Raw genomic sequence first — 19,515 nt, forward strand, 5'->3', positions numbered from 1 at the left:
ATAATTACAAGAGAACTACACAAGATATGAGATAACATACAAGATAATGCACAGTTAGAGGAGGAATTAACACATTTCATAATATGCCTGAGAACCATCAGGTTTTTAAAATTTCCTCAGTATTAAGTAATTAGGTTCGAATCCAGGTTGGGTCAGGAAGGGCATCCGACGTAAAACACGTGCCAAATGTTAACATGCGAGTCATCAGTGTGACGATTCGCTGTGGTGACCCCTAAACGGGAAAAGCCGAAAGTGACTTTCTTTCTATTAGCGTAATTACATCTGATTATACATAATAAAAATGGACTGTCAATAGCAGATTCAGAAACTTTGTTTTCCACAATGTGTAGGCTAAAAATGAGGCTCAGGCTAAAGTATATCTATAGCACCATTATACTTCATGCTTCTTGTAAAAGGTTACACAAAAGTGAGAGCTTTTAACATTTAATTTTTCTTAAAAATAAATGATTCCGAGATTATGGTGGTTATCAATCATCACTGTTTGTGATGAAAGGGGCATTATTTGTCTATCCTACATTGATAGATAGATTTAAAGAGCACTCAAATGAACAGATGTAAACTTAATAAGAAAGAGGAAATATTACACTGCTATGGATACAATGAGTTACACTGTGGGCTGCACATATGCTTACGTTTTCTAACATTAAGTATACTGAATTAGCTAACAATAGTTCATGTTTGCTATATACCATAGAAGATGCATAGAGAAAGATAGAGATATGGTCTAAATAGCTTTTCTTTTGTGAATACAAATGTGCTAGTGTAGTGATCAACTTGTGGAAAAACTTTAAAGGGGTGAGGACTGTAAATATTCCAGGCCAGTGTGAGAAACATCCATATTTCATACCTATGTCGGCGTAGATTTTCTCATAATTCTCCATTTCTCGAAGATTCATGTCATAAACCATCAACGTCTTCCCCATAGAGAACTCACACTGGGCCAGTATCCCCAACATCCTCTGATACTGAGTAAATCTAAACAGAAATACAAGAAGGTTTGTGGCCCAAAGCAGTTCTTCACCACAAATGTAGAGAAATATCTGGTCCACGGTTGGGGTCTGAAGCGCTCACTCACCCTTCCTCCGGGGTTCCAGGCGAGTTGCACCATTTGGTGAAACTCTTTAGTAGCACATTGATTCGGCGGTCATCTCCAGCCCCGTCCCCGTCAATAAGAAGCCGCTTCCGAATAACTTCATCTGGAAAGGAGTTAAACAGCCTTTCAAATACAACAGGTATGAGAAAGAGTCGTTGAGCTAACCGATAGCTAGCGTTAGCAAACATGGCTATTGTGCATTAGCTACTTTGAACTCAAACGGCTTCTTAAAGTGTAAAATGCGTTAATTTAGAACAGTATAACATGGCACGTATACACACATTAAAAACTCTGCCACACACGTCTACGTAACTTTCATCCGTGTAAGTTTCCAACGAATTAAAAAAAACATCACTAGCCTACTTACCATCTGTAACTGCCCCCATGTCTATACCAAGCTTGATAAACTTTATTTAACATCAGGAAATGAACAACACAACCCCGCCCCTTTTCAGAAGACAGACGGCGGTGATTGGCCAGAGAACAGGAAAGCAGACGGTCTTTAAAAAAACTTTATTAAAGAAAACATGAGTTAATTAAAACAACTAAATAAATCGCTTAATAGTAGATTCAAAGACAGCACAGTAAAAGCGAAAAAATATTCAAGAGAATATTTTCATAACTAGAAAGTTCAGGCTACGTAAACACAAAGCACACATGAAATACAAATACAAATAATAGAACATGATAGTTTCTTGTCTATTTAAAATGGAAAGAAAATATGATTCAGTCTTGAATCAAGAGGTCTTTCTCCATTTGCATAGGTAGATATAATAACCTTAGACTTTTTATGTAATTGGCTTTCAACAATATCAGTTAATTTAAGAAATATATAGACCAGCATAACAAAACGAAATAATAATAAAAACAAACAGCCTAATCTCTACTGAGACAAAACATACACGAGCGTGGTCAACGTTAAACACGTTATTCTGATAAAGTGCTTTACTTTAAGAGAACAGCACAAGATGGGTAGCAACTGAACGTCTGAGTGATAAAGTTAATTGCTAATCCTAAAACCAAGCGAGGCGAAGCTTTGATGGCATTTAAGAAACAGTTTATTTAAAGTTGATGTTATGTTAGAAAATGATATCTTTTTCGCCTTTGTCTTTGTTCTATTTTGTATAAAGTTTTATAAACCTGTAGGCCTAAGTAATTCCTATTTTTCTTTTCTTTAAATTATAGAAATATAGCCTTCAATAAGGGAAAGCGGAGTGCCAATTCTTCAAAATTCAAAAGAAGAGAGAACACAAAATTTGAAAACATGGCAGCATTAATTAGATCGCCAGGGCAGTTAAAGTACAATCACAAAAAAAAAAAAGAAGATTAAAGTACAATCACATTAGTCAACGAAATAGTAAACGTTCTAATTTCCTTTTTAGACTACTTTTAATTTTACATAAACTGTCATTTGTCTTAAATTACCCACCATTTTAAAATTTTAAGTTGATTGCATATTTTAAATGATAAAATGTATGTAGTAGACCTATCGTCCTAGAAACCTCCTTGATGTTGTGTCATACGTTGCGTATGCCAAATGTACCCAGCTTTGTCCCATTGCGTGTCCCTGACGATAACAGGCCAGAAATACTTTGCTGATGTAGGAGATGCTGTATCAAACGGTGCGTGCGTTTTGGCGAAGTGACGTTTATGTCCCAGAATGCAGTCTGGTAAACAGACATGGAAGCACCAGGTGAAGACCTCCACACAGGCTGAGCACTACACTCGCCCTTTCCCAACGTCTTCTCTCTCCTTCGCGTAGTGCATCCAGTTGATATATATCTGCCTGGTGTCACGTTGACGTCTGCAGCATATAGAGCCTCGGTAAGAGTGAAGTTGTTGTCGTCAATCTGTGGTGACTGTTAATGACTTCTGCTATGCTGTCAGGCTTCTGCCAGCTTCCTCGCTAACTCTAGTCATGGCTGGCTACAGGCTCCAGTTAGCTAGCAGGCTAATGTAGCCACCACTGCTCTCTACTAACGCTTGTACCAGTCACAGGCCCACACGGTATGGAGCCTGTTTTCATGACACAACTCATGATACACATTGTGTATTTTTTGTATTTATAATTGTTTACTTTAACTTTTCTATTAACAAATGTTATTATGCGTTTTGGTTGGCGTGTACGTTGGTGGAGGTGGCTAGTCAGTGAAACTGCTGGCTCTTGTTGGTCCCTGCTAGCTAATGTTAGCTAAGTTGACTAACTCAGTTGTCCTGTCAAACTGCTGTGTATTTGTCAACGGCAAATCCTTAATCATAAAAGAAATTACATAATGCTATGTTTTGCCAGTCATGGCCTTTGACATACTGTTTTCAGGCTAAGCTACGAGTACATAATATTTCTATTAAAAGATAGAAGATAATTAGTCTCTTAGATCAGTGTTACATTTTACACAATACATTCACTCCTGTCAGTGTACATAGTGGCAGCTTATTAGGTAAGCCTACATCTAGAGAAAAGTAATGCTGTCTAATCCAGCTGTCGTACAACAAATCCTCCCCCATGAAGTAGATGACATTGTTCAAACCGTTAAGGGAAGTTGTTTGATCCCATAGAGGCTGTAATTTGTGCTGGTGTTTAACTGCACAGTGTTATACAGAGAGTTGTTTCTGTTTAGCCAAATGTTGAGACCAAAATAATAATAACACTTGTCAGTACAATACAATACAGTTCAATAGTAACACAAACTACAGCCTCCAAAGTGAACATACATTTGAACCAACACCTGTCTAAAACTGTCTGAAGAACAAACACTGAAGATTATTATATTCTTTAAGGATGACTTGTCACAGGACTGTTGCATTAGTTTTAGCTTGATGTACCTAATAAACTGCCAACTGAGCATATATAGAGAAGTATAATGGCTGGGCAACAAGTCAAGATGATTTTTAATTGACTTTAAGTGGAACCACATTATTCTAATGTAGTCATAGAAGATTTTGCTGTTCAAATGACTTGTTTCAAGTAATTTATCATCAGAATTAAGAAGCTGACGTGATGAACTTCTTACATATGTAAGACGTTTGGTTTGATATGAGCAGTGAACAGCAGACTACAGTTCACTACATTTAATGTCATTAGATTTTTTTTTATGTGCTTATTGCACCCTTTACCACATTGACATTTGGAAAAATTAGTTCAGTGTGACATTGATTTAAAGCACATTGCCCACTCCTTAGCAGTACTCAACCCGGTCAGTGTCTTTATCTGTACGAATACAGAACAGCTGCCATTCACCATCAATCCTAAATAGATCAGATCTCACAAAGAAACTGGAACTGACCATTAAGGTGTATAATGTGAATGCAGCCAAAGTCTTTAACAACTGCTCAGAACTTTTGATATCTTTTTTTTTATTTTTATTAATACCAGTTAAAGAAAAAGTGAATAGTTCTGGTTTCTTTTTAAGCACAGTTATCCATGCATTTTGGTCTACACTTGAACTGTGCATGTTCTTGCCAGTCCACAGGCTAAAGCACAAGTTGCAGTTTTTGTTTGGTTGTGTATGTTATTCTACTTTTGGCACATTTAAATAAAACAAAAAGCTTTAGAACCACAAGCTACAAATACTGATAATGGCTTCATTCACCTTAGCTTTGCCTGTGCCTGGGCCCTGATACCAGCACTTCTACATGGACCAGATCCATCATTAATGTCACTTACTATACCTGTTAATTAGTTGTGCCTGACCTTGTCCTTTCTGTGGTATAACAAGTCAGAATGTATTTGAAAATGTTCTGTAGGCTACATCAGGTGTACTGTATATATGAAGGACTTTGTTCTTGATAAAGCAGAATATATCTTCCTTAATAGCTTTCATTCATTTTCTTTAACAATTAAAATGTCTTTTGACTTCCTGGAGTCTTGGATGTTTGACCAAAGTGTGAAACTTACAGCTGCATTGTCTTCTGACACTCTCAGTGGTCTTACCAAATGGGTATTGAATGTATATTTTCATGCAGTTATAGTGCATAACATAGTAGTCTAAATATTGTTGGTTATACTTATGGATTTAGGTGAAACTCCTTGTAGCATATTTCCAAATAATATGCAGTTAACATAGTGATTATGGAAAATTGTGTTCCAAGAAAGTCCAAAATATCAGCTGCATTTCTAAAACATAAACTTAAGGAATGCAGCTTGAGTTTGAAGCTACTCAGTTTGGTCATGGCTTTAATAGGCTACAGCAGAAGATTTAATGGGCTGCAGCAAAGGTTTTTGGCAAACAAGTTTTGAAGTATTGTGCAAATTTAAACAAATCTGAAGTAAGTTGTTGTAACTGAGACACAGCTGTTATCACTGTAAGGCTTCATGGGCTGCCTTCATTAATGCATTACACTATGTTCTACATTAGTTGAGACAACAAAAATAATGATAAGGCGGTATGGTTTCAGTCCTTAAAAGGGGATTACTGTGAGGCTGGAGAGGTGGTTAGGGAATGCGCTTACTGGATTGGATTACTGCATAGTGGTGAGTCCATGACAGGGCCAGAGAGCATAGTGTTACCTTCCAGACATAGTCTTAAAATTCCCAGTTCACTATGTCAAGAAACAGCAAAACCAAGAACTTGATACTGATATGTCTTCCCTCAATGTTTGTTTGTTTGTGTGTGTGTATGTGTCTCCAGACTTCCTCTTCAGTGTGTGTGGCAGCCAGTGATTACCCAAACTGATGAGGATCGGCTGATTGAATAAAAAATAAGTTCCTTTTATCTTATTTTTCCAAGGTAAGAGATCACTGTTACTAACTATGACACTCTATTAACAATTAATGTTTTTAGTAGCAGTATAATATTAATCTGTTTTTGGTTAATTTACTTAGGATTTTCATAAAGATATTTGAAACACACATCAGAAAATGGTGGGTCGGGGGGGAAACTAGTTAATGTGTTGTTTACTGTGTAAAGGTTTAATGCCAGATTTTTACTGATAAGGTAGTCATAATGATGCGGGTGTGTTGGAGGAAAGGTAGCCCAGAGGTAGCAAAAGAAAAAGCCCTTTCTGTCACTCTGCTATTAGTATACTTTCACTAAAAGCAGAAAAACAGTTTGTACTGGTGCTGTATTGGGTTGCACATACTGAAGGTGAGCTGTTCGGTTTATTGTGTGTGTTTATTAGGCTTTATATAAATATTACAAACACCTTTCAATGAAATGTAATCCAGTAGAACACCACTACCTCTGCCAACATCTAGCACTGCGCGTTTCACAAAGGCAATATGTAATCGGACTGTCAAATATTGTACAAGGGTCCTCATTTTGCTAGTCATTAAATGTATAATTTCAGTCTGTGATGTTCAGGCTCTAGTGACTGGTTCACATGCTGGACACATGCATGTATAAAAAAAGGGCTATTTAGTGTCATATCTGTCTTAAGAATTTGTGATGATTTTTATGTAAAATAAATAAATAGATAAACTACTACACTTTTGGTCCTATCCCAGACCAGAAGTCACTGCTGCTCATTGAAGATAGACTAATATTAAGTCATCAGTATGTTGTGAAATAAACAGAAGGAGCACAGGGCTCAATTTTGTTCCAGACTTAACAAAACACAGGTTCTTGTAATGTGTGGCTGTGCCTGAGTATGTAAGTCACACATTTCAGTGGAAAACACTTGCTGTGTATGCCTCTTGGAAAAAATATTATTTTTGTGTCATTGTGGGAAATACTTTCATTTAGATAACTGATACAGTATTTTGACATATTGCAGTACACCACTGATTTAATGTAGGTGAGCCAATTAAAATCGCTGTAGAATAAAAAGTATTGACCCACTGTTTGCTACATATAATGCAAAACGTTTTTTTCCCCAAAGGAAATAAGAAGCCACTAAAAGCTGTGTAATGTACAGCATCATGCTTGGTATGTCTGCTCACCCATATTGTAGGTATTGATCTGTGTTTTTAAAATAGGAAGTGAAATGTCTTTGAATCAGTAAGCTAAATGTGATATACTGTCTTGTACTCTGGTTCAACCCTGGGTGTCCGTTTTACATTTTCTGGCTCCAGCAAATAGTCCAAATACAAACTCCAAGCACTTTCTTCAAATGTCAAAGATGCTAAATGCCTTTCTACAGTTAGTTGTTTGTCCTGTGTTCATTATTATTGCTGCATGCAATTGGCATCCTCATAATATGAGCATGTACAGCTATCTTTTCTTAGTCAACAGTGGAATTGGACATATTTACATCTTTTTGAATAGATTAATACACTGGATCCGTTTGTGACTTAATGAAAAATTAACAAAAAAGAAAATGTATTAATGCGGGACACAGGTAGCATCATCAGGGCAAGGTTCTTAATTTGTATTTATGTTTTTTGGGTTGATCTAAAGACAAAGATGAGCTTCTTAACTGTGCACTTGAAACTAACAACAGAGAGTCGAGGCCAATTTTTGCTCAGGGCTCTTCATGGTGCATACCAAATATGAATACACACAACCTTTTTATTTAGTATTCATTTAGTATTAGGAGTTTCTATTACAATCTGCCAGTTGGTTTAAGAAGTACTGAAGGGTGCTTAAAGTGTCCTTGTTATTTTGTCAGACTGATTTGAGAAACAAAAAAATGGTTACATGGAATCAAGCACTAAATCGTTCATATAAAATAGATTGTAAGTCATGGTGGTGCATTATTTTTCCCGAGGTCTCTGTTCTAAATATATTGTCTGTTTCCATTTTTTTTTTAAGCATGTCAGCATTTGTCAGGTTAAAACATGCATCACTGGGGTAGATAACGAACATTTTATTTTGAAATGGAAAGTAAAGAAAGCTTGGCTGTGGATAATTCAGTCTTTACAAGTTTTCAAAACTTAACAAGTCTGCCTTAAATTTCATTGTGTTGTTAATATATCTCAGACATTCTTTTTAATTAACAGTAACATATAATTTGAGCTTGTCTTTATTTCAAAATATCAGGTATTTGGTAAAATATCAGTTGTTGAGCCACCATCTATGAAGATCAAACTAACATTTTGCTATACATATTCATCTACACTATGTTGGTTAATATTTGTGTAAAAACGGTTATCTTAGGACTTTATGGATATTTTTGTATTGCTGTCATTGCAAAGTCTTGTAAAAAATGTAAAGTTTGACTTTTGGAGTGCCATTTGTTGTGTCCTTTCACGGCTGGAATATTGTAGATTTTAAATGCTACTTTTTCTTAGAGGGTAAGTGAGAAAATGCATATTTTGCACCGTAAATGTGCCATAGCATGATCTGTGATACAGTACTCAGAATGTGCATGGTGCAGACATCAACCAAAGTCAAACCTACACAGATGTTTATTAGTCTCAAAGTAAAGTCTCTGTTTACAGAAATAGTCAAATTAAAATGTTAAGTAAATTATATTTTTATATAGCCTAGTAGAACACATATCAAAAGGCAATAATTGATAGAATGTTTAATCTGTTATTGTGAACATTAAAGAAAGATTTAGAAATTTCGCAATAACTGTAAATATTCCAAAATCTAAGTAGCTTTGATACAGTTTGCAAGGAATGTTGACATTCAGTTTCATATTAAAACAACTGTTCGATACCACACTTATTTATAGGCCACTGTATTATGTATATTTTTAAAATAAATTACAGAATACTACACATTGTTGTAGATAGGCTAACCAATGAGTGAGCCAGAGCTTATGTATGTGTGTATTTAATACAGGAGGTTTAACATTAACCACCAAACCAAACAGATACACATTGCATGCAATGCAAGCAATTAAAGCTAAAGCTAACTAGCAAGGAGCCCAGAGACCTTAAGAGTCAGCCAATTTAATGTGTATGCAATATGTCATGTAATTTTAGTACTTGTTGCTTATTTAGTGGCCACCACAGACAGGGCTTTTTTAAGAGGCGGGTTTGGTGAAACAACATGCACTTATGGCAAGCCCCTTTAACATTAAATAGGTGGACAGGACTTACATTTAAGATATCTGCAGTGTATTTATGACTAGTCAAAACTATACGATATCTACACTTAAGTCTTGACTAGACAAAATTCGAATTAAAGATATCTGCAATTTTGGCCAGTAAGAATTCCTCATTGACCTGAATGGGAAAAGTAATTTAAGATATCTACAGTTCAGTTCTGCCTGTCTGAAATGTGAATTCCAGATATCTGCGATTACATTCTGACCAGTCAACATTCTAATTAAAGATATCTATATCGTAATTTTGGCCAGTTATTATTCCAGTTACAGTGACATCATTTCGGATATCCAAAAAAGGAATTGTGACTAGTCGAAATTTTAATTGTAGCTATCTTGTCATTCATACTGGTCTTGATACAATTGCAGATATCTTGATTTACCACTTTCACACGTGACACTGTAATTTCGACTAGTCAAAATGCCGGTTTAGATATCCGAAATCCAATTATGAATGTTCAAGTGAAACGTTTTAAATGTTAAAACCATCTGCCATACGCGCTTACCTGTGTCAGTCAGTGGAAAAAGTCGCCCTATCCCGAGCGCGTCCAACGCTGACTCTTGTGTTGTTACATTGTAGCGGAAAGAATGTCGGAAAGGGCCGAGGATGACGTCAGGGGGGAGCTGCGCCGAGCGGCCAGGCAGCAGCTGAAGCAGCAGCAGATCCAGCGGGGAGAAGGCTCCACAGCAATGGCGACTGTTGCGGAGCGGAGATCCTTACCTAGTCCAGAAATAATGCTGGGACAGCCTTGGAGCAACTGGGTCGACGCCGTCAAACTCCACGGCAACGACGGTGAGTTCCCCAGCGTCCCGAATGTGCGCGAGAAAGCGAGGTAGAACGCGACTGTTGCCAGTCCCGTCCTTTTTTGGCCGATTGCATGCAGTTTTGGTGGAATATGAAGAAACGCTGCTGGTAGCAACAGCACAGGCAGGCAAGCAAGTGCAACTATTTATTTGTCTGTGTGTCGGATTGTCTCATTTTCAGGTGCTGAATCGGAGGAAAGTTTCAAAGACTTCGGGAAAAATCGAGAAGCCATGCGCTTGTGCAGAGAAGGTGAGTTTTTTCCTCTAGGGCCAAAGGTGTGTTTTGGTTCTGGGGGTTTGCACACATGGATTCAAACACTTTACACGCGTTGTTCGTCTACGGTAAACCTACTGTGAAACATGCGCATCACGAATTGACTGGACAACCGGAAATAATGACTGAAACATTGTCTGTTAGTGCTGTGGTAGTTACATATTTCCCTAAAATAACTTATCGGTTAACACATTAGGCTCGCTGTATTTGATTGTGTAGGCCCATTATTAGTAACACAATGTATTCTGGTTGGTCATATTGTGTCCATGACTTAACCGTTCATCATCCATGTTTGTCATTTTACATATGTAACCTTTTATCATATTTTATGTGATCCTCCTTTAAGATAACAGCAAGGTCTGTTGCTTGAAGAACTGTAAGGCAACAATTTTAACAGTTAGTTTGTAGAAAACTCAAAATGAGAACCACAACATGTAAATTAGACTGCTGAAACAGCTAATGGGACTTTTTGTAAAAGCTCCTTCTTAGTCATACATCTGTTAAAATAGGTTACAATATGGCTCACTCCTATTTTCGCAAACTGCCTTAACACAAAATATGCACAACTGTAGCAATTTGTAACCATATATTTAGACATTGTATGCAAAATACTATAGTTACATTTTGAATATTTTTTGAACCACATATAGATATTTAATTTACTGAGGCCTAACAAATCTAAACTCAGTCTGCTAGGATGAAGTAAATCCACTTGGCTTCTCTGATAACAGATATACTGATTACATTTTCCTACTTATAACTATGGTCTTAGGTTATTCCACTGGTTTTCTCTAAAGCTGAAACATATTTTACATTGGGTTTTTTTTTTAGGTTAAAACTATAAAACAGAATAGATCAGTCATGACAATACAAATAAAGGGTATCATCACCTACTGTAGGTGATAAAACCCACAATGTCTGGATTTAGAATAAGCTTCCCCACCAAAGGTAAATTGTTATAACAGTACAGTGGCCTCTGGTTTAATGACGATTCAACAGTCATGCTCCGTTTTCCAGGCTCAAAAAACACACCAAGCTCTATAATTGAAATCAGAATGAGCGAGGTGAAGACAGACCTCTTCATTTAACTCAGAGCTAAATGTAAAGAATGATGACTTTGTTACCACAGCAATACAGTGATTGTAGTTTGATGTCCCGTTGGTTTAATGAAAGGTTTTATGTAGGGCTGACCACTGAAAGTCGACTAGTCATTAGTCAAAAGACCTGTCAGTTGACTGAGACTCTTCTAGTTGAATCTTTATTTTATATTTTATTTTGTTTTTGTCAGCCAATGTGCATTACAATAGAAGGTAACCCCAGTCCCTGTTAGGCTTGTTGTTGTCTTCTCCTCATTTTGGTGTGCCAAGCAGCAATTTGTTCAATACTTACCCCTGTGGTCAGGGAGAAATACCCACTTCAGCGGTGACACTGTCTGATACATGAGTTTATAAGGTCTGACAACACTATTTAGCATACTGCTGCTCAGAACAAGGAGAAAAAGAGAACAAAATCCACTAGGACAAGACACATAAAAGTGAGATGTGTATTTTTATTACAAGTGCTTTCAGACATTGTCGTTTACTTTTTCAAGAGAAAAGACTAACGGTTGCGATGATGTGGCTGATTTTGCGTATGTGTCCGAGCATAGTGTGCCCATGTCTTTTCAAGTTGAATGTGTAACTGTTTATCTTAGGCAATAACCATGCTTCAGAAGAAAAAACTGCCTATAAGAACATAGTTTCAACAGAAATACAAGTCTTCTGCCAGTCTTGTTATTCTGACAAATCCATATTGCAGCCAAATATGTTCCTGTCACTCTGCTATTGGTCTTTTTAGTTATTGATTAGGTAACCTCAAAGATATTTGAATTTTTACATTGTATGTATTTCAGCAACAAATCCATACCCTCTTTTGTTCACTTTGCAGTGAGAATTTTTATTTCTTGATCAAAGACACATGAGCAGGTCATGTCAAATATATAAACACAGGGATCTTCTTAGGATGTTCACGCCATCATATGATATGAAGAACTATGACAGATATGGAAGTATATATGTTGGAATGGTTCTTTCTGGTTGCTATTCACCATGGATTTGCAGAAGAAGGGTAGCTGTCTGAAGTTACATCACACTGAGGAATGACCATTAGCAAAGATGGCGCATATCACTTTGCTCACATGGTCTTAGCCCACACTTGTGTCATCAGTGTGTGTACAGCTTTATTTTCTCTCTCGTGCTCATTCTACTGTACATGTTGCAGTAAAGGAAAGGGTTAATTGCAGGCTATTTGTCAGGGCATTTATCTAATGTTGCACTGGTTAACAATGTGACCTGTGTGCATAATGTAAGGCCATTGCACAAGTTCAGCAGCTAAATGTTATGTTTCATACTTGTAGCATCAAGCACAATGTTTAAAATAATGTGACATACATTGGTAGGAATACATGTTTAGTTGGAGACTTACCTCAGGAAATGTTGTTTCAAGACATGCTGTTTGCAAGTTGATGAATGTTGTATTCCCAGGCTTAGAGACAGAATGGTCTTTTAAAATTCGGTGCTCTTGGGTCACTTGTCATGTAGCTGGCTCAAAACATGTCTTCATCATGTAGCAGCGTCTGTCAGTTAGTGTTGTTTGTGTTATGGGGCTGATCAGCACATGCTGCTCATGGCAGAAGCGTGCATTCATAGAATGTAATTCTCTGTTTGTGTGTGTGTTTCTAGTGGGGGTATTACAAGTGGGTGACTACACCTCTGCCATGACTCACCACCAGATTCCTCCTGTGGTGTAACCGCCATTCTAACACATGCAGATGATTAACACACACACGCATTGTCAAAATGTGTGACAATTAATGACTGATGAATTTACTCATCGTCTGTCTTTGCTTTTTTTTATAATTTTTCAGTGGCACCGTCACATTCAGTGAAGCTGGGAAATGTAGTGCCGCTGTCAGCCACTGGTCGGATTCAGCCAACATGTGTGCTGCTCACAGTCAGCCAGAGCTGCTAGTGTTCCACCTAGATCATTTATCACTGCCATGGATGAGGATGCTGAAATTAACTGGACTCTCATTCTCTTCCTCAGCCTCATGCTCACACGCATTCTTTCTCCTCCTTGAGCGCAGGTCCTTCACTCCCTCTTTCTTTGTTTTGCTAAGGCCTCGGCCTGCTTCTCTGCTCTGTTTCTTTCGGTTGTTATTTCTTCATCACACTTGTTTTTTGGCTTTGGGCATTTGTTTTGCCTGCACTTTCTCCTCCACAGTGACTTCCTTCCCCCCCCCTCTCCTTTTCGTCTTCTCCTTGCACTCTTCCCCCCACCCACCCTCTCCTTTTCGTCTTCTCCTTGCACAAGAAGGAAATGCAGATTGAGATCGGGGTAGACACTGTGGCGTTAGACCACTTTTCAAGTGAGCCCGTTTTAGTGGTACAGCCAGTATGTTGAATGCAGAATTGCTGGGAGATCTAGGTGTGCTGCTTTTATAGTTGAGCAACCAGTTTGGAAAACGCTCCAAGTGAACAACAGCAGCAGTTTGGGAATGAGTCTCCTTTGAGCTTGCTATTGATCCAGTGAAGAAATGTGGTTGGCCTGCTGGACTTGGCAGTTCTTGGCCAGTTTTAACAGGAGGTCTGAGAAAAAGTGGAGTTTTAATGGGGAATAAATACATGGGACGTTATTGGTTTAGCAAATATTTCTTTCATTATAATTTTAGTTTTCTAGTGGTAAAGGTGAATGACTTGCAGAGGAAATGATATGTAAACAGACATGCAGAACAGTAAAGTTGCCCAGAACCTTCAGGCCATTTTCCATCCATAGTTAATGCCTTGCACTTCTGCTTGTGGCAACCAGTGAATCCTACGCACCACATCACATCCCTGCACATGTTCACTTTGCAGAACAGACCATTGCTTGAGCACATCAGCAGTGTGGTTTCTGAATCAAGGTCTGTATCATTTACATTCCTTTGTCCATTAAGTGAAGACATTTGCCTTTTCTCTGTGGCAGACCCCAGCTGCTCTGAAAATAAGTCTTTTCGCTCCACTGCTGTTGAAGGAGACACTTAGCAGACTGGCTTCAAGCAATTGGCACACATTAAGTAGCATCAGGCTTGTCAGTTCATCCATATGACCTGCCTGAGAGGGAACCCACCACGTAAACCCTTTTATATGGTCTTTGCTTAATGGCCCTCGTCCCTTCCAGACTCGGCCAGTCATGTTTGAAGAACCCTTGACGGCTCTGGCGTACTCTGGAGTACGTAGTGGAGAGGGGCTCCACTTCTCTCTCCTTGTATCCTCTCCTCTGTTCATCTCGTCATAATGCCCCAGGCAGTTTTTTTTTTAAATTAGCCTCATTAATTAGGTGGTTTTTGATTTTTTGCGCCAGGGTAAATTTTGATCACATTCTGGTGAGAAGCGGCACTTTCCTCTGATTTGTGTTAGAGTGGCTAGTGAAACGAGAGGCTCTGTGGTTCCTGCTATTGAGTGGTTAGAGATGCTGGTGCTGCAGACATTCTGTTCATGTACCGTGGCTTTCATGATTGCTGTGCCTCTGTGGTGTCGTAGCATCTCTGTGTGCCAAAGGAAGACGCTGCCATATGAGTAGCCAAACGTTTGTATAGGTCTCTGATTCTGTTTATATGTTCACTTTTCATTGTTACCCCATAATGTTTTCTTGTATTAAACTTGGGCTGGCTTATGGTGAGGAGGTTTCAGACGAGCCTTGACTCTGAACTCTTTTTTTTAACTAATGATTATTTTTGTTATTGATTTATCTGCTGTTTATTTTTGCAATTGAAATAATAAATTGTTTGATCCATAAAAACAAAAAAATGTAACGATCCATCAGTCTGGATCGATGCATCGGATCAAATAACCAGCGTTCTGATATCATCAGTGCAAAGTGAAAACATTAGACGTACCTTTATTTTTGCACATTTCCATTCACATTTCTGTTGAAGCGCCTTTTTTGTAGCATTCTCACTGGAAATTCACACTAAAAGCCAGACGCAAGCAGTGCAAAAGTGCTACTGAAGGATTTGATCCGTTCAACTTACACTGACTTTGATCAGTGCAGCATCTTTGTTGCTAGAACAGCTGTCTGTCTGTCAGCAGCTCTCTATGAGCTTAAACAACTGTGGTTGGACAGACTGTCTTCGTCAGGCTGCCCCGCAGCAGGAAGAAATCGGCAGCATTTTTATGTACAGATTTATTGATTTCCTCGTCTTGCTACAGAGGGCCAGGGAAAGTGAAACCAAAAGCAGTGACAGCAGAAGCCTGATCAGTCATAAAGGAGACTAGTAAAAAGTTTGCAGCCCAAAAATAATAACAGATGATTTGTAGTTGTAATCTTCTGGTTGTGGAAATTATGCCTCTGTAAATGCACCAGAGGGAAAAAGTAGATTTATTATATAAAAAACAGGTGACACGCATGTCTCTGAGACGGTGTGGACTGACACATTTGATAGGATGGAGTTCTGTCTTTGTTGATTGAGAGGTGAGTGCGAGCAGTCAAACGTCTAAAAACACTAACAGGTAAAGTAAAACTCTCTCATCACAAACAAGTCACAGGTGTGGAAGTATTTCATTTTAAAAAGGACACATGCACAACCCTAAGTAGGAATGCGATGTTTTAAACTAAAATTCGGTGGATTTATTTTCCCCATTGTTTTTATATGTGTGGCAGTATAAATGTCCTATCTCAAAAGTCAGTTTGTGTTGAATTTGAAGGCCATTGTGGGTCTTTATCTTTATTTACATAGCACTTTGTAGTGAACAGAGGAGCTCAATAAAATTTCCAAGTTATATTTTTGTTGCATTTGTAAATTAATAAAAATAGGCTCATCCTTTGATATCAATCGCAAGTCCCTGTGTTGAATCAAATCAACACTTTGGTACACTTTTGAGATTACTGACAAACGTTGCATCACTGGCTAAGAGAGTCGGAATAAGGTTGTGATGGAACTTGTGAAATACACCCCTAACCACTTCCTTGAGCTCAGTGATGTCTTTAAATCACTTGTTTTGTTTGACCAGTAGTCCAAAGCCCAAATGTGTGCATGTAGTTGACTAGCACAAGAGAGAAAAGCAGCAAAGATGGGAGGAGTTGCCTGTTTTTTGTTGTTGTTTTTATGTCTAAAAGAGACAGTGAAAGCAGGTAACCTTTGGATTGCTTGCTCTTTTGTTGCTTCTTTTCACTAGGACATGATCTCCATGGTGAACTGGGACTAGTACTTGGGAGTAATCTGTATTTGCATGTGCAGACTTTGCATGTCGCATCTCCTTGACTGAGGAGTTTTAAAATAATCTTGGTATGATTAAGATGTTGGATTGTTTTTTTTCTTCTTGGTGTTATAAAAAAACAATCCAACACCTTAATCATCATGCAGTTGAACTGGAGTTACTGTCTTGGGCTGTTACATCATTGTGACAACAAATGACAGGTGTTTCAGTGTACAAACAACAGCTAACTTGGGCAGCAGGTGAACACAGATCTGTTTCATTTACCTCTCCTTGACTTGTGCCCTGTCTGGTTCTTCCCGTCTACAGACATGCCCATATTTGGCCAGTGTCCCGCACAGGACGACTTCTACCTTGTGATGTGCAGCCACTGCGGTCAGGTAGTCAAGCCCCAAGCCTTCCAAGCACATTATGGTAAGTGTTGTGTGGGCACACACATACATACACAAATATGCATGAATTAGAGCACTAATATATTTAGTCATCATTCATGCAAACACCAAGCAGAGTTGCATTTAATCATTTTTAAATTTCATAGATCACCCAGTAGAAGGATGGGGTGCATGTGGACAGTTAGCATCAACAATGAAGTAACAAAAGTAGTTTTCAACTGTGGGAGCCCTGTACTCATTTCGTATAGCGTTTACATACAGCTGATGGTACATTAACACACTCTGTGGTGTTACTTCTCCCTCTACCTTTGTGTTCCACCACCACTTTTCCTTCTCCACACAGCAACCTGAGAAAGGACACCACAGACTTTGATTTATTTTTCTCACTCATTGTCTCACGTGTGTGTTTGCAGTTCCTCTGTTAATATTTGATGTCTCTGTCTTAGCAATAATGTACAGTTTTAACACATACCCATAAGATCAGATTACTGGTTCCATTAGTACTCCAGGGATGTGTATGTGCATGCATTTCAGTGTATGGATTTCCAATTCTTAGCTGGATCTTTGACTACAGTGCTAAAGTAAATGGATGAATTATAGATTTGTCAGTACAGGGATTGCATCACTGTAGATCTTGTTAAACTTGACAGTGTTCACAGCAAAGTTCACAAACGCACCACAGTTGCTGAAAGAAATAAGCTGTCTGTTCACTCCCGAACTCATTTCCTTGAAATGGTGAGGAAAGCTTCTTGTGACACATCCAATTTTGTCCCATCCTACACTCTCAGCATCTGAATCACAAATCTCTGAGAGCATTCTCTTCTTATAACTTGGATCTTATTTGTCCTAAATGTTTTCAGTGGTGTGCATTTACCATGAAATGCGACAGCAGTTACAGTTGTCAAGGTCAGCCACAAGAGGGAGGTACAACAGTTCACGGCCCCTGGAGAAAGTGTCCTTGCTACTGTGTCAGTAGCACTCAAAACAAAGTAGTGGGGGAAAAAAAACTCCTCCCAAACTGTTAAACAATACAGACCTGTGCAAGCCTGTCTGGACCAGACTATTCCGTTTGTATTACAGCATCCACTGGAGTTTCAGTGCTACCTGGGAATTTAACATGAGACCTAGATAAACACTTGAGGGTATTACAGTGCCTGGAAAGTAAAACAATACTGACAACTTCACAGCAGGTGTCCACACACATCTTGAATTGGATGGTATTGTTGATGCAGACTGTGCACAATCTCATCCATGGAGTACAAACACCCCAAATAGTGATTTGACAATTATTTCAGGATATATTTAGCCATTTCTTTCCTCTCTTTGTAAAATATTTTTATACTAACTATTAAAGATGCACCAGTCCAGCCTTTTCTCTCCCAGTACTTGGGGTGGGAACTAAGGACCAGTCTTAAATTGGTACCAGTCTCTTTAACAAAGTACCAGCTACAGGAGCATTTTGTTTACCTACTGTTGAATTAATTTTTTCCCCCTGCATTCAAGCATCCACAATTGATGATACACTTTATCCGTTAGTCAATAAAATGTCAGAAAATAGTAGAAACTAGAATTACTGCTTCGGTTGTATGGCTCTGCCAACCAGTCAAATTCATGGTAATGGGACAGACTTGAGGACACTGACCTTTACTTTTGACCACCAAAATCAAATCAGTTCATCCTTGAGTCCAAGTGCCCACTTGTCCACATTTGAAGAAATTCCCTCAAGGAATTCCTGAGATATCACATTCACAAGAATGGGACGGATGGACAACCTGAAAACAATGCCTCCGGCTGTGGCTCTCGCTGGCACAGGCAAATGCAAATTATGATTGCCCAGACTGATGTTGTCACTACATTACAACACCAATTATTTTCAATTTGATATTGAAAATGATGCAAAGAGCAGCATATCTTCACATTTGAGAAGCTGGAACCAGAGAACATTTGGCATGTCTTGTTTGATATACCAGATCAGTGAAATTCTGTGGTTGTGCTACTATACGTGGCCATAGAGAGTACGAGAGTGCTTGCTGTGATTTTTTTTTTTTTTTTTTTTTTTTTCCCTCTTGTCTTCCTCTCTCTGGTGTTGTTATTTGTAGACCCATGGGGCGTTAACACTGAGCTACAACACTGATCTCAGCACCATTGAGGTGGTCCCCATATGATTTTAGCTTGCTTCTTTGAGCCCATCTGTCTCCCGTTAGGTGTTTGCGCTTCTCGGCTGAGGCTGATCCCAGCAGGGGTGACACTCACCGAAGAACAGGAAGCTTCAAGCTCGGCTCCTGTTTTGTGCATTAAATTATGAACTTGCAAACAAAGACTTGTTTTTTTTTTGGATCATGCATCTTGAGCTTAAATAGCAGTTATTCTAATGAAATGCATTTATAATTTTTGCCTTAAGAACTATTTGTTTATAAACAAATAGTTCACAGAAGCCTGGCCATGGTCATGCTTCGACTTAAACATGGTGCCTGGGGAGAGTGTAGTAAGGCTGTTTCACTTGGACATTGGTGTTTTTCTCTCACTCTCGCTGCCAGGGATCTCCCTTAGCACTAAGCTAGCTGTTTGACAGTGTGAAAGAGGATGTTAGGGCTCCTCCTATTGTCTGTTGTATTTTTTTTTTCCTCCTTCGCATTGTGCTTCACTCTTTATTCTTCTTCCACTGCCACTGGTACTGGCTCTCATTTCTCAGTGTTAGTACTCTGTGAACAGAACACCGCGTGTCATGCTGGGGTTTTCTGCTGCGATTTTGTGTGCAGGGAGTGC

The 19,515-nt window shown here is 38.6% G+C and overlaps 2 protein-coding genes across 4 annotated transcripts in view; one reads left to right on the top strand and one right to left on the bottom strand.

Annotated features, from left to right (window-relative positions):
- Positions 1–566: 566 nt before the first annotated feature.
- On the bottom strand, positions 567–1,585 carry thoc7 (THO complex 7). Its single transcript, XM_020592960.1, has 3 exons — positions 1,482–1,585; positions 1,097–1,217; positions 567–996 (listed from the first exon to the last, which is right to left on the bottom strand). The coding sequence occupies exons 1-3, from the start codon at positions 1,498–1,500 to the stop codon at positions 582–584; spliced, it is 555 nt and encodes a 184-aa protein (XP_020448616.1). The 5' UTR covers positions 1,501–1,585; the 3' UTR covers positions 567–581.
- Positions 1,586–2,492: 907 nt separating this feature from the next.
- The window catches only part of atxn7 (ataxin 7), a 29,874-nt gene continuing 12,851 nt past the window's right edge, over positions 2,493–19,515 (top strand). Inside the window, exons 1-5 of one of the 3 annotated variants that reach the window (XM_020592957.1) lie at positions 2,493–2,938; positions 5,743–5,841; positions 9,627–9,839; positions 10,032–10,100; positions 16,667–16,771. In XM_020592957.1, coding sequence (XP_020448613.1) covers positions 9,635–9,839; positions 10,032–10,100; positions 16,667–16,771 — 379 coding nt within the window. In that variant the 5' untranslated portion in view covers positions 2,493–2,938; positions 5,743–5,841; positions 9,627–9,634. The other 2 variants (XM_020592958.1, XM_020592959.1) reach the window with 2 other exon arrangements.

This window comes from Monopterus albus, unplaced genomic scaffold (genome assembly GCF_001952655.1).
Source record: "Monopterus albus unplaced genomic scaffold, M_albus_1.0 scaffold18.1, whole genome shotgun sequence".
In the NCBI taxonomy this organism is placed as follows: Eukaryota; Metazoa; Chordata; class Actinopteri; order Synbranchiformes; family Synbranchidae; genus Monopterus; species Monopterus albus.